This window comes from Cryptomeria japonica, chromosome 7, assembly GCF_030272615.1.
Source record: "Cryptomeria japonica chromosome 7, Sugi_1.0, whole genome shotgun sequence".
Classification (NCBI taxonomy): Eukaryota; Viridiplantae; Streptophyta; class Pinopsida; order Cupressales; family Cupressaceae; genus Cryptomeria; species Cryptomeria japonica.
The window spans coordinates 224,693,115-224,708,504 of NC_081411.1; the positions used below are offsets into that span (position 1 = coordinate 224,693,115).

The 15,390-nt window shown below is 36.0% G+C and overlaps 1 protein-coding gene across 1 annotated transcript in view; it reads left to right on the plus strand.

The window, feature by feature from the left end:
* Window positions 1-15,390, plus strand: part of LOC131028334 (uncharacterized) — a 64,690-nt gene that overhangs the window by 11,432 nt on the left and 37,868 nt on the right. Inside the window, exons 3-8 of the mRNA XM_057958599.2 lie at window positions 3,697-3,817; window positions 7,633-7,669; window positions 7,940-8,009; window positions 8,272-8,376; window positions 8,836-8,986; window positions 9,157-9,239. Of these exons, the coding sequence (XP_057814582.1) occupies window positions 3,697-3,817; window positions 7,633-7,669; window positions 7,940-8,009; window positions 8,272-8,376; window positions 8,836-8,986; window positions 9,157-9,239 (567 nt within the window). The remainder of the gene's footprint in view (window positions 1-3,696; window positions 3,818-7,632; window positions 7,670-7,939; window positions 8,010-8,271; window positions 8,377-8,835; window positions 8,987-9,156; window positions 9,240-15,390) is intronic.

Genomic DNA, 15,390 nt, shown 5'->3' on the forward strand with positions numbered 1-15,390 from the left:
GGCTGTGAGTAAAGTTTTTGAATAGACTGGGGTTTTGGACGCTTTTCTTCTCAAAAATTGTGGGTGTTTTTGAAGCAAACATTTTCATGGAGGGTTTTCTAAAGGTCAGAACGAGTTTTTTTGTTTGTGGATGCGACTTGTTTTCCGTGCGACATGTTTTTAATGTTTTATCGTGCGATGAAGGGTTTTGGCCGCATGCAAGGATTTCTGTGTTTTCTGGTGTTTTGCATGATTCTTTGAAAAATCGTGGGTTCTTTCTTTTATGGAGGGTTTTTTTGATTTTTATTTCACAAAAAAATCATGAAGGGTTTTGCATGGTCTTGGGTTTTTATTTTTTGCGTGATTTTTCAACACAAAATTCGTGGGTTCTTTCTTTGTTGGAGGGTTTTCTGATTTTTTCCACAAAAAATCATGACTGGTGTTTGTTTGCTAGGTTTTTTTACTTTTTTTCCAAAAAAAAAATCATGATGGGTTTTTTGTATGGTTTTGAGAAGCTGATCTTGGTGTCTATGAATAAAAGGAGGGGCGACTTTGCTACGTAACATTAGGTTGGAAGGATTGTGGTAAACTTGGTCATATCAAGAAGTTCTGTAGAACTAGGGAGGGTCTCAGCAGGTTCATGTTGCAAAGCATTTGGAGAAGGGGGCAGCCTTCTTTGCATTCATGGCCAAATGACTTGTAGATTGTGTCAAGTCTTCTGTAGGGTAGTTAGTAGAATGACCATTAAGGGAGGGTATTAAAATAATATCATTGTGGCTATTTAATTATTATTTAGAAACTTCCTTTTATGTCTTTTGTTTATAGTTAGTTGTAGGAAGTTTCCTTTCTTTTTTTCGTGTTTCTATTGATCGTTTTCGTTATGGAAAGTTCTTCTTGTAATCTCTATATAAGGAACCTTCATCTCCTTTGTAATTAATATACAATCAATTATTAGACAAGAGGTTGCTATAAGTTTTTTAGCGATTTTTTTCAATTAAAATTCGTGGGTAGCTACTTGAAATATTTTCCATAAATTTTTTGAATCTTTTTTTAATGAAAAAAAATGGTTTTTTGTTGGAAATCGCGGAAGGATTCGTTTGCGTGAGTGTTTTCAGCAAGGAAAATCACAGATTTTTTAATTTTTAAATTGAGCGTTTTTCTGAGAAGGTTTTTCGAGATTTGGGTGTTCAAGCTAGAGTTCATCAACATAGGCCTTTTGCAAGATTTGGGTGTTCAAGCTAGGGTTCATTAACATGGGCCTTTTGCACGTTTTTTTTGTTTACTACTCATGATGGCTGCAAGTAAAGTTTTTGAACAGATTGGTGTTTGGTAAGATTTTCTCCTAAAAAATTGTGGGTGTTTTTAAAGCAAACATTTTCACAGAGGGTTTTCTAAAGGTTGCAACGAGTTGTTTTGTTTGCGGCTGCGACTTGTGCGACATGTTTTTATGTTTTATTGCACAATGAAGGGCTTTGGTTGCATGCAAGGATTTTTGTGTTTTCTGGTGTTTTGCACGATTTTTTGAAAAATCACGGGTACTTTCTTTTATGGAGGGTTTTTCTGAAAAATCATGAAGAGTTTTGCATGATTTTTTCCACGGGTTTTCATTTTTTGCGTGATTTTTTCACACCAAAATTGTGGGTTCTTTGTTGTTGGAGGGTTTTTTTATTTTTTCCACAAAAAATCATGATGGTCATTGTTGTTTTCTGGGTTTTTTGATTTTTTTCCAAAAAAGTTCATGATGGTTTTTTTGTGTGGTTTTGAGAAGCTGATCTCAGTGTCTCTGGATAAAGGGAGGGATGACTTTGTTACCCAATATTATGTTGGAAGGATTGTGATCGATAGATTGTGGTAAACTTGGTCATATCTAGAAGTTCTATAGAATCAGGGAGGGTCTCAGCAAGCTCATGTCGCAAAGCGTTCTGAGGAGAAGGGGGCAACATTCTTTGCATTCATGGCCAAATGACCTGCAGATTATGTCAAGTTTTATGTAGGGTAGTTAGTAGAATGACCATTAAGGGAGGGTATTAAAATAATATTGTAATATTTTTGTAATGGTCATCTTGGTCATTTAGTTAGCATTTAAAAACTTCCTTTTATGTCTTTCGTCTTTAGTTAGTTTTAGGAAGTTTCCTTTTTGTCTTTTAGTTTTAGGATAGATTGTGGTAAACTTGGTCATATCTAGAAGTTCTCAGAATCAGGGAGGGTCTCAGCAGGCTCATGTCGCAGAGCGTTTTGAGGAGAAGGGGGTAACATTCTTTGCATTCATGGCCAAATGACCTGCAGATTATCTCAAGTCTTTTGTAGGGTAGTTAGTAGAATGACCATTAAGGGAGGGTATTAAAATATTATTGAATATTTTTGTGATGGTCATCTTGGTCATTTAGTTAGCATTTAGAAACTTCCTTTCATGTCTTTTGTCTTTAGTTAGTTTTAGGAAGTTTCCTTTTTGTCTTTCATGTTTCTATTCTTGATCATTTCTGTTATGGAAAGATCTTCTTGTAATCTCTGTATAAGAAGCCTTTGTCTCCTTTGTAATTAATATCCAATCAATTATCATTTCAGTTCTGGGGATGCTGGGCTGTTCTCTTTGCTTGCATTCTTTTTGTGAAACAAAAAAAAACGCCCAATTAAAACAACGAAGTGTAATCCTGGAGAACCCATTCTTGAAACTCAGAAAAAAACACCGAAAACACATCAGATTCTGCAGGAACCTGCAATCAAAACATTCTGAAGGCACTTCTAGGAGCCCTGTAATCGTAACTAGATCGCAAAGAAATTACCTTTAGTCAAAATATCTCTTTGGGAGTCGCGCAAATTTGCAAACCATGCAAAATCAAAACCTATTTTCATATGAAAGTACATTTAGATTTTATGTTGATAATTTTGATTGTCACATGATACATCTGAGTTATATATCCATGAACTGTCATTATGCTTTGATGTTTGTTTTTTCTAGTAAATACTGTAGGTACTATTGAATTATAGATGCGCCACATGGTATTATTCAACTCAGTACAGCTCTGGTCAAATGTCAGTGCATTATTAACCAGAAACAATAGAACATGACAAGTTCTAGCCTTTTGTAACTACTTTCTTTGTTGATTATAGACTACACAATAGATTGAATAATAAAAAAAAGATTCTTAAGGTGATTAAATTTTCAACTTCTTTTAGCTTACTATAAATAATTAAATTTTTTTTGTATTTAAAAAAATTAAATTAAATTTTAATAGCCGCTCCCCTGTGCTCTCTGCCATCCCCTAAATCCAGTAAGTCTTTTGCTATGTAGATAGATAGATAGATAGAGATATAGATATAAAATTTTAAATCTTATTTTTATAGCCGCTCCCCTTCTGCTTCCTGCCATCCCCTAATTCCAGTAACTCTTTTGCAATCCCCAAAAATGGGTGATTGAGCTTTAAATATAGTGATTGAAGAAAACTCACATGTGAACCCTTTTGATGTTACATCATTATCATTTATACATAATTCCATGTTATAGCATGGGATGTGAGTTGACTAAGATTTGAACCTGAGCCATCATGGCAAGTGCTCCATAATTATCATTATCTCTTGGCCAAATAATTTCTGCAGGCATTGTTGACAAATGGATTATAGATTTAGTTTCACTAAAAGAAAAGAAAATGGTTTACTTCCATATGATTATTTTTGTTACTTCTTCCCAGCCTTGCTAAGAGTAATTGATACATGTAGGAAGTCGAGGTGGAGGTACTCGACGTGCATTTGAATTTGGGAGAACACATGTTGTGAAGCCCAAGGGAAGACATCAGGCCACCATTGTGTGGCTTCATGGTTTGGGTGACAACGGTTCAAGGTAGTTTCATTGAAATGTTTGTTCTCTATGGCATGTATTCAGGAATTATGTATCATATAAATTAGTATGATGTTGGACATGTGCAGTGCCAAATCTTTTCAAAGCTATTTTGTTGCAAGCATTGTGGTTTTTTAATAGACTAGTGATGGTTTTTCATGGATTGAAATGTTATCATGTGGTTAAATGATTTTTTGACTGTTGCTCCTTGAACTTGGAAAGACCAGTTAATGAACCTGCTGATAGGTTATTACAATGTAAGATTTCTAGAATTGTTGACCAGGTAAAGCAATGTTTGTATATTGGTTGGGTTATACCCTGAGGAGTGCTTTGCATTGTTTTTAGATGCTATGAAGGTGAAGTTAAGAAAAAGAAATTAAAAAATTTAGGAACTAGATGAAATTAGTGAATTTTTTGCTGCATCTTTGACAAAATTGAGTAGAAAAGAAAAGTATCATGCATCGTACACAAAGCAAATTAACCAGAATTAGTTAAAATCAAAAGCATTCCAAGCAGAATTCCATGCAAAGTCAATAATCTGGCACACTGTATTGAGCTATATGAGGTGAAGTCTGGTTTAGTGTTTAGAAAGCAGCAAGTGTCGACCTGCACTTAATACCCATAGTGTTCATCAAAGTATGGGTCGAGTTTTTGCATTTAGAAAACTTGAATGTAGGATGAGTGAACTGAATAACTAAGGTGACACAATTCTAAGAAAGCTGAAAATAACTAAGGTGACACAATTCTAAGAAAGCTGAAAATAACATTGCATCAGTCTCTTGGCCTTATAGAAAATTCTATGAGCTATTTTAAAATTTTCCAACAATTAGCTAATTTTGTTTCAAAATTTTCAAATATCAGATTCATGGCATCACTAATTAGAAGGTTTTCCAATATTTTATTGTATGAAATAAACATGAAATAGATTCACAAAATGTCCAGTACTGTTAATAAATCCTCCTTTTTCCACAGCATGAACTCATAATATTATTTGACTAATTTTTCTCAGAAGTGGAAAGTTTCACATGCCATTCTATATATATTAAAGATTATTCCAGCACATTAAAACTTTCCCTGATGGCGCTAAATATTTTTAAAAGAACTTTCTTATACCTAATTTTTGCACTTGGAAAACTTTTGATCTTTGCTCAATGGATTTGGTTAAAAGATGACGCAACAACTAAAAGGGAACTACTGTGGGGGTACTTTGCTTGAGAGGAGTGTGTCCCTCGTTTGAACAGCTGATCTTGTAATTTGTAAGCATTTTATAATTTATAAAGAAGAATTAAGACAGAGAGGAAACTGAAATGGAGAAACTGAAAGGATGTCAAAGGTAATGGAATAATACAAGAGTAGCAGTAAATGGAGATTTCTTTGCAAACTGGAAATTACACCACATGCTTGGAACTCTTTGCTTATGCTCGAATTATGTAAAGAAGTTGAATTCTGTCCGCTACAATCTCCAGTTGGAAACACTTCTTTGAAGATTCTTGTACTGCAAGATTATTTAGGCAAATAAAGAGAAGGAAATTAATGATCTTCTACAGTTGTGCTAGAGGACAGATACGTGACTTCCATAATCCAATGACAGATGCAGAAGAAAATGGATAGAAGCTGTCCAAAATGATTAATCAGAACCATTTTTAGGAACACTCTACTAAAAAGGAATTCTTGCATGCATTGATTCTATTATTGAAACTTGAAAGAATAATCACTATATAGAATCAAAAGAATAATCAGTATTACAATTACCATCCTTACAAATATTTTCCTTCCCAAATGGCAAAAGAAAGTAAGATAAAGAAACAAAATGAGAATCAGAGTAAGAGAAGAGGGCAAAGAAGGCTTCAAAAAACACTTCTCTTTGATTTTTTTGCTAAGATTTTTCATATGAGGTCTATGTAGTTATTTGGAAGTACTTTTTTTGTACCACTCCAATGGTTTTCTAGGACACCCACTTGTTTGAGGTGACAGTATTGCCTTTTCATGGTTGATACTTTCTCTAACACCACATACTTGGGTATAAACAGTAAAAGATATGCCCAAAAGGGCTGCAAGTTGCCCAGTTATGGTTTGACCTTACTCTGCACTGTTTATGTCAAATGTACACAGATTTTGATTGGATTTTCATAATTTTCTTGCCATTTGGTGTATTGGAAAGCACTTTTAAAGAGTTTTATTTAGATGGATGATATTCCATACTTGTAAAATTATCGAGATAGCTATCAGCTGTTAAAGTTAGCATATGGAATCTACCACTCTGTCAGCATGAAGTGGGCTAACTCTTTTTTTAGAATTCAATAAAACTGTCACAGCAATCAATCTGATCCACATTAAGCAGAGAGTAGTATTATGACAGAGAATTTGATTTAATATTGTGTGCTTTGGGCAGCACATATAATGCGCTAGCAATCCCATTGCATATGAGTAACTAGCCTAAATCCTAGAATCACTGGGCTTAGAGACCAAAACCTGTGCCATGACAGATCGAAGTGTTATGACGCTATTAATGCACTATGTGCAAGGAGGAGTGATGTGATTGTGTTTTGGATGTTCCATAAAGGTTTAATTACCTTGACCAAGATGTATTGGGTTTGACTGCCTTTCCATCTATTGAATTAATAACATGATCCATGTATGACACAATAACATATCAGATGGCTTCCAAGGTCCTTGAAGTTAGTTGCTAGCCTGTTTATGGGGCATCTTAAAAAGTTAATGCTAACTCTTCATCTAGTCATGTTGAAAGGGTCATCTCACCTGTATTAGTGCCATTCGGATACTTTCACCACTATTTTGCAGCTGTCATGCCTTCATGATTCATTTTGGAACTCTTGTTGTGTGGGTGTCATGGAAATTTTCTGGTAATTTTTTATCTTGTCATAATGTAATCCTCATCTCAGTATTTTTTGAGCTGTAACACCTTTATCATCCTTCTGGAACTCATTTCTGTTCAATTTTTAGTTTGTTTTCTAACATATACGAGTCATAATGGTGCACTTCTTTTTCCTAGTGGGATCATCTATGGAAACTCTTCAACTTTGTCAATGGCTTAAGCCTTTTCAATTGAAAAAAGATGAGAAAGTTCTGTCTTTGCCTATTGACACTCTGTGCACAAGTTCATATATTTGATTCAAATTTCTTGTTATATGTTTAACATGTTTGATAATAGATTTTTAAAAATAAAAATAAAAATCTAAAGTCAGTTATCTAGGGCAAATTTGCATTGACCATGCCTGTATTTCATATTCATTAAGGTCCTGAAGCTTGGGAAGTAGCTGGTGGTGCAAGACCAACTTGAAAGCGTTGGATTACTTAACATATAATTATGATCTATTTCAATGTTTAATCATTCTTTAGAGCTTTTCAGAATGTTACTTGTCATTTTTATGATTAATAATTGTTGGACATCTTTATTAATGATTATAAAATATACTGTTAAATTTTATTAAATGAAACTATCTTTGTTAAATTTTATTAAATGAAACTATCTTACTTTGCATGTAAGCATGATGGTTATTTGCATATGCATAAGCTTGGCCTGTGTTCTACCTAATTGTGCAGTTGTTTTTAGTTCACTTGTGGTCTTTCTAAGGTAACATTGGACTGACTTCCTGTGTGTACAATGTAAGTGCTAATATATTTAAGGCAATTTATCCGAGTTAATATACTCTGCTTTTCTTTAAATGTTTTCATTTTATATTATATGCTTCAGGCTAAAGAATGAGCGTTTCTTTTGTTTTGTTATGCTGATGCTGTGTTTCTGTTAACAGCTAAGCATTTGCTCATTTATATCTTTTCTATTCTTGATATTGCAGCTGGTCTCAACTCTTGGAAACACTACCTCTTCCTAATGTAAGATTCTTATCATAGATTCCACCATCTTTGTGTCTTGATGTAAGTAAATAGCTGTTGCTAGCAATAGCAGTCTTTATAAATACCGCAGATTGCATTTGGTTCCTGAAGCACACAGTATTCAATTATAGCTTTTGAATGAAGAATTAACACAACAGTTAAAATGACAATAAACAAGATTATTTGTTGTCAAACATTGCTCATAATACCTGTTAACAATATTGGTTGGAGTGAAAGCTTTGAAGATAGCAAATTTTGACAATGTTGCAGATAAAATGGATATGCCCCACAGCTCCTACACGTCCAATAGCTCTTTTTGGTGGTTTTCCGTCTACTGCATGTATGTGACTTGTTGTTTGATTTTCCTTAATATGGTTCTGATGAGCTTCCATTTGATTTAAGTTCTTTTAGTTAGAAGTAAAGCATTTGTTGTTGAGATAAATGAACAACATATTAAAAATTTCTGGTTTTGAACTTTAAATTACTATAATATTACACTACTATTAGTGAAATTCTTTATTTCTCAGTTTTAGCTAAATGTATGTAGCTTATATTGAAATTCTGCAAACTCTTCTAGTTATACTGGTTCCCATGGCTATCAGGGTTTGATGTGGGTGATCTGTCAGAGGAAGGTGCTGCTGACTTGGAAGGCTTAGATTCTTCAGCAGCACACGTTGCAAATCTTTTATCAACAGAGCCTCCTGAAAGTATGTAATTTAAATCTTGTAACTGCTAATTTTGCGTTCAGTGTTGATGCTATTATGAGAACAAACAGAAAATTTATCAAAAAAGAGTCATTTGACTATTGTTTCACTTTTCAACTGATAATAACGTGACTATTGTAAGGACTCTAAAGATAGAAAGCTATGATACATATGTCAATGGATCTTAAATCCATTCACATTTTTGACCATGTATGCCCTCTGTTTGCATGGCTATAAATGTTGTCATCTGAAATTGTGAATGTCTTCAATTTATAAAAATCCAGCAACTTCATGATAAAGAGATTTCAGATGTGATAGTGATTAGTGGCTTCAAATGCTTTTAAACTAAGGATTGAGGATTTCAGTCTGTTTTCTCTGTGTAGTTTGCATTCTTCATTGATGACTTCATAATAAGTAGACGTGAGATGCACTAATAATGGTAGCTTTTTCTTGAATATACAGTAAAGCTTGGGGTTGGAGGTTTCAGTATGGGTGCGGCAATTGCCTTGTACTCAGCAACTTGTTGTGTTGTTGGAAAATACAGCAACGGTGATCCATATCCAGTTAATATTAGTGCAGCTGTTGGTCTAAGTGGTTGGCTTCCTTGTGCCAAGTAAGAATGTGTTGCCATTTTAAGATTGGCTAGAGAAGAGTACAATTTTTTTTTTTTTGTATTTAGTTTGATAATCTGAAAGAAATTTAAGTGTTTATTTTCCTTCATCATGTTAAACACTTGGTTTATAGAGTATGTCCACATTTTGATGTTAATTTTCTGTTGTACAGGGAATTAAAAAACAGGTTGAAGGAGTCTCAGGGGGCTTTAAAGCGTGCAGAAACAAAGCCTCTTTTGTTGTGTCATGGTAAAGGTGGGTAAAATCGAATCCCAAACACTTCTTTCACTTTTTTTCTTGATTTGTTATTTTATTTAAATAGTGTTATGTTTTTTGTAGTAAATATAACATTTCTTTTTCTTATCCCCAATACTTTAAATATTGCATGCAACAGGAACTATAGAGTACTGATTATAACGATGCACTCAATATCAAGTGTCCTAGCATTTTCTCTTTCCTTGTTTTTTAAAGAAATTTTGTAACTTTTTCTTATTACAAAATCTAGTGATCATGTAAGTTTTATGGCTTTTGCCTTGCTCATAGCTCTATTAGTGATAGGCATTGAGTGGTTCTTGATGTGATTTTCTTTGTTGTTTGTACGGATATTTCTTCTGTACCTGTTCTGTTTATTGACTAGAGTGCCATTTCACAGTTTAAGCAATCTCTTAAAGCTGGAATGAATTGAATGAGCCCTTCACACTAGTTTAAGTTTTAACAATCTGTGGTCACAGCAACTATGGCATTTGTCATACCACTGTAAAGAAATAAATGAATTCCTTTACAAAATTTAGGTTTAATGAATATGACGATCAATTAATATAATTTTGAGCTGTAACAGATCATGTAACAAAATCTTGAAATCTGTAAAATAGTAGAATGAAAGTACTTAGGTGATTTTGCTGGCCGATTGATAGTTGTCCATTTTTTTGATCATAGTGAATCATAATTCAAAATTAAAACTTCTTAAATGCTTTGGAAGTAGAATGAGAAAATCTCAATTGAGCTGCTCTCAGAATTTGATGGATTGATCATGTGCATTGTAGGTGATCTAATCATTTGTGTGGATTTGAACTAGCAAAATGCTGATTTCTGAAACTTATTAGACTTAGTATCTGATGTCTGGTAAGCTTGTAAGGACTCTGGTGTTCACAAACACCTCAGGGAGATTGTTGGATTGCTAGGGTCGAGTTCTTTTAGGTCAACCCATTGAATGGTCCAACTTATGGCTCTGAGCGAAATGTTTGAAAACAACATGCACACTTGTGCATATGGCCTGTATGATTTTGATGTAGATTATGAGGCTTTGCCCCTTAGGAAACAAAGTGTGTTTTAAAGTTTTGTCGCTGTAGTCACCAACGAATTTATTTCACATTGAATGCCTTTAAATGTCCAAGGCATTATAACAATTTGCTCAAACATGTGTTAAGATGGCTCACAACAACTGGGAGGAAAGTGCAAGAGTCTGAAAAGTTGAATTTGAAATTTTGGGGTCAATCCCAGATCATTTGGGATCAATCTCAAGGCACTCAAGATTGACCTAAGATAGAAAAATTCTAGTTTCAAGACAATGAGTGAATGTGTGGACATGGGTGCAAATCTAGGCTAATAAGTAATAAATGATGTGTAAATGGTAAACATATGAATGCATGCATAAATATAAAATAGGGATAAGCATTAGGTTATGAGTCAAACTTAGCACAAGAGTGTGCCAAGTTGCATCCAAATAGGCCCAAAACTAAATGGAGAATCAGCGTGGATATGTTAATTTCACCATTACATTTTTCCTCCACTTTGAGCATCATGTGAATCTAACATGGGCATGCATTTCAAAGTATATGACATTATCAACAAACATACAAAGCAAATATTTAGACATTTAAAAAAATTCCCGCTATCTACAAAAGTTGAGAAGTAGAGAGAGAAGGGCTAGAAACTTTGCCTATACAGAAAATGATATGAAAAATACTTTGCTCAATTGTGGCGATGTGACATGGCATGTCCAATATAGCCATGTGACTCCAGTCAATTGTCGACAATGCAATTTGCTTGATCTCAGTAATGCAGTTATGCCACATTCAATGTGACTATGTGTTGATGTGTTTTTCATGCACATGCGAACACAGAATAAAATACCTAAAGGTACCTTATCCTCTCTTGAGCAAAGTTTCCCGACTGCTGAAGATCTCGCCGAAGGATTAGTCGAGGCAACTCCAAGGTTCTTGTATGTAGGTTCTCTACTTGTGGATAAGCTCTTTGTGGTATGATGTGATTTTGCTGGAATCACAAGGGGACTTACACTTGATGACTAAACGTTTGATTTGCTTTGAATATTGCTGGAACACGGGATTTCACTAGCCTAGATTTCGAAAAAAAAGAAAAAAGGAAGAGGGCGAGGAAAGGATCTAATTCTGACAGTAAGAATGTAAGAGCAATGAATGACCTTTGATGAAATTCTAACTAAGTCTTGTTTTGACATCCCAGGACCATCTCCACAAGGTTAGTGCGATCTTCGGAGGAAAGCTTTATGATGTTCAGATCATCACTACAGGCATAGACACCATTAGGCTGATGCATGTCAATGAAGAAGCGACAATTGAAATTAAGCTCAAGCTGGATGATTCCAGTTGACTACACAAGGCAAGTCTGCAATCAACAAACTGCTAGTAGTATGGATATACAAATTTCACCATCAATCAAACACATTTCTTCCACTCATCTAATAACATGAAATCAAATCTGAGAAGTATAGAGACCATGCAAATTGTTGAATTGACCCATAGATTTCACCATTTCTTCAATGAAGTTTTACAAGCCTTTTACAACAACATCCTGGCAACAATCTTTGCCTTCTCTTTCTATTCTACTCTAATTGCTATACTATTAATTGACTTATTCACTATTTCTAACTATTCACCTTCTAACTCCTGACTAACTATTATCTATTAGCTAACCATTGACTAACTATTAACCTTTACAAATGAGGAGCCAGGACTTATATAGCGCCCTCGATACAATTCAATGGCTTAGATCAACTTGAGATCAATGGTCGAGATTTTACAATGAAAACCCTAATTAGGGTTTGTTACAACCAACTCAATTCTGACCAATGAAATAATTGCATTATTTGGACACGTCTTCTCTGGAATATTCGACCAATGGATAACCGGGGTAGGTACATCGAAGTTTGTGTCATCTTTGATGAGTCAGGTACATTGAATCTGGACACGCTGAGGTGGACCAATCCAACTGGAGGAATGATGACTGGGACGCCACCTTGTCTGACACTTGCAACTTGGTTGATGTTCAATTTGATGATGTTGAGAAGCTAACTTTAATTAACTCTTCTGAAACTGTCTGCTTCTCCAACAGACCCTCGCTCTAACCTCCTTTGTCTTTGATGTGTAGGATGGATGATGTACCTTTCCTTGGAACGCTGGACTTGAAGATGTCGTCCCTAATGATGCTGGACTGGAGAAGGTCGTCCTTGTCTTGGCCTGGTCTTGTGGAGGTTGTCCTTGATCTGGCCCGGTCTTCTTTCATCTGCAAGACAAACCATAAGATGATGAAGGACACATAATATATTTATTCAGCATTTTATACCTTAAATCATCAACAAGAAGACATCAAAATGAAGTTTGTTCAAGTTTCTTTCCAGGGACAGGCCCTACAAGAATTTCGCCCTGGACCCTTTGGAAGGGTCAAGAGCGAAATCCTTGTTTTAGCTCAAAATCTACATTTTTGGTGACCAAAATCCATTCAAGGGCAATCTTAAGGCTTATCTTACCTAGGTCTAGGCTTAGCTTGGCACAAATTTTGGAGAAAATGATGGGTTTTAGGATTTTCGCTCTGGACCATTTGGAAGGGTCAGGAGCGAAAATCTTGTTTTAGACTCATTCCTCCATCATTTCAACGTGAACTCACCTCCAAGACTAAGGACACATTGCCTCACTCCTATCTAGGCCATAAAAATCAAAATTTTAACTTGTCTTGCAAAGAAAGTAGGTGAACTTGGGATTTTTGCTTGAAAGATCAAAAGTAGGCTTGTAAGGCATCTCCATCAAGATCCTGACTTTAGCCAAGGGAAAAATGAGAGTTTTCAAGAATTTCGCTCTGGACCCTCTGGAAGGATCAGGAGCGAAATTCACATTTTTGACCAAAATCCTTCATCTCATTCACCAACAATCACTCCCTAGGGCTAGAACGTATCAAATTGCCCTTACTATGCCTAAGGAAGCTATGGTCCTAGCCTTGACAAGTGAGAATTTGATGTTTATGGGGATTTTTGCTCTGGACCCTTTGGAAGGGTCAGGAGCGAAAATCCCACTCTTGGCTAGCATCTCACTTAGGTTCACTTCATTCTCCACCAAACTTGATCAAATAAACTTCCTTCTTTCACTATCAAGATATTCCATCACTCAATTGGGTCCAGGCAAGGTCAGACTAGGTTTTAAGGCCAAAGGAAGGCAAAAAGGGAGGATTTCGCTCTGGACCCTTTGGAAGGGTCAGGAGCGAAATCCTCATTTGAGGCTAGCTTTCATCATCTTGAGGTCCAAAAATTCCTCTTCAAGGCAAATATGTATCAAAACCTACCAAACCATGCCTTAGAAGTTCCTAACTTGGTCAAGCTAAGAAGCAAAATAGAGGAAATATGAATTTCGCTCTGGACCCTTTGGAAGGGTTAGGAGCGAAATTTACATTCTTGGCTCGATTCACCCTCAAACTGGCTTGACTTTGTTCTAGGCTAGATCCTTGATTCATTCCTTGCTTGTCTTAGCCAAATTTGCTCAACCACTCGACTTCCTCGAACTCAAACTGGACACCACCAGCAAAACCAAGCTTAAAGAAGACCTGGAAAGAAACCCATCTACTGACTCATCTTAGCTCGAGTAGAGCCTGCTATCCATTGATCCCTCTGGCAACACTCATCATGCAAAGGCTAACAGGCAAAACCCTAAAAGACCTAGAAAACAAACCCCAAAAAGCAAAAAAAAGCAGGGGTCCTGTTGTGACGTATTCACACATCGCCCCATTGCAAATGGGGACCCCTGCTTTTGCTTTCTAGGGTTTGTTTTCTAGGTCTTTTAGGGTTTTTAGCCTTTGCAGGATGAGTGCTGTCGAGGGGATCGTTGGATTACAGGCTTTGCTTGAGCCAGGGTGAGTCCACAGGGCCCCAGAATTAGGGTTTCTTTGAGAGTCTTAATTAGGGCTTGGTTTTGCTCTCGTTGCTCATTGTGTCTTGCTTTGTGAGTGGATACCATTCTTGAAGGTCCGAGCTAGGTTGAGTTGGTGAGTGATGAAGTCTGAAATGTCATCCTGATCTTCAAATGCCCTGAAATTTGGCCAAGTCTGGAATGTTCTGTTCCTGAAATTTGGCTAAGTCTGGAATGTTCTGATCGTGAAATTTGGCTAAGTCTGGAATGTCCTGATCCTGAAATTTGACTAAGTCTGGAAAACTGAAGAATCCTCCAAAAACTAGATTTTGCAATATAACTCTTGGAGGTCCGAAACCACTCTCAAACATTGTGAAAGTATATATGGAATATAACTTAAAGTATAAGAACTTATACTTAAATGTTATATTCCATAAAATGATCCTGACGGAGAGTCCAAAATGTCAAATTTCGCTCCTGACCCTTCCAAAGGGTCCAGAGCGAAATTCTCCATAAGACATTCTACTTTGACCAAAACCTAGAACTAAAGCATTCCCAGGCTTGAATGAAGGCAAAAGCACTTGTTTGAATGAAGAAATGCAAAAAAATGAAGTTAGGATCATGGCCTAAGGTGAATTTCGCTCCTGACCCTTCCAAAGGGTGTAGAGTGAAATTCTTATTTCCTCTATTTTTCTCCTTAGCTTGACCAAGTTTGTAGACTTTTGAGGCATAATTGAGAAGGTTTGATGCAACTGTGCCTTGGAGAAGAGATTTTAGACCTTGGGATGATGGATTCTAGTTTGGGAGAGGAATTTCGCTCCCGACCCTTCCAAAGGGTCCAGAGCGAAAATCCTTATAACCCTCATTTCCTTCCTTGTTTTGGATGGGCGTTGGTTTATTAGGCATTGTGTGTGAGTCTTGACGTGTTTTGAAAAGTGAGGATCTTGTCCAAAAATAGGAATTTCGCCCCTGACCCTTCCAAAGGGTCTAGAGCGAAATTCTTCATAAGCCTCATTTGCTCCCTTGTTTTGGATACCAACCTTGTTCCATGGGCGAATTTGGGAAGGAAATAACATGTCTTTGCCTTTTGAGGTGATGGAATGTAGAAATGTGAAGGATTTTGGCCAAGATTAGGAATTTCGCTCCTGACCCTTCCAAAGGGTCCAGAGTGAAATTCACTATAATCCTCATTTGCTACCTTGAATGGGCTTAAAACCTGGTTCCTCAAGTGGAAAACAATCTATATTTGCCTCCAG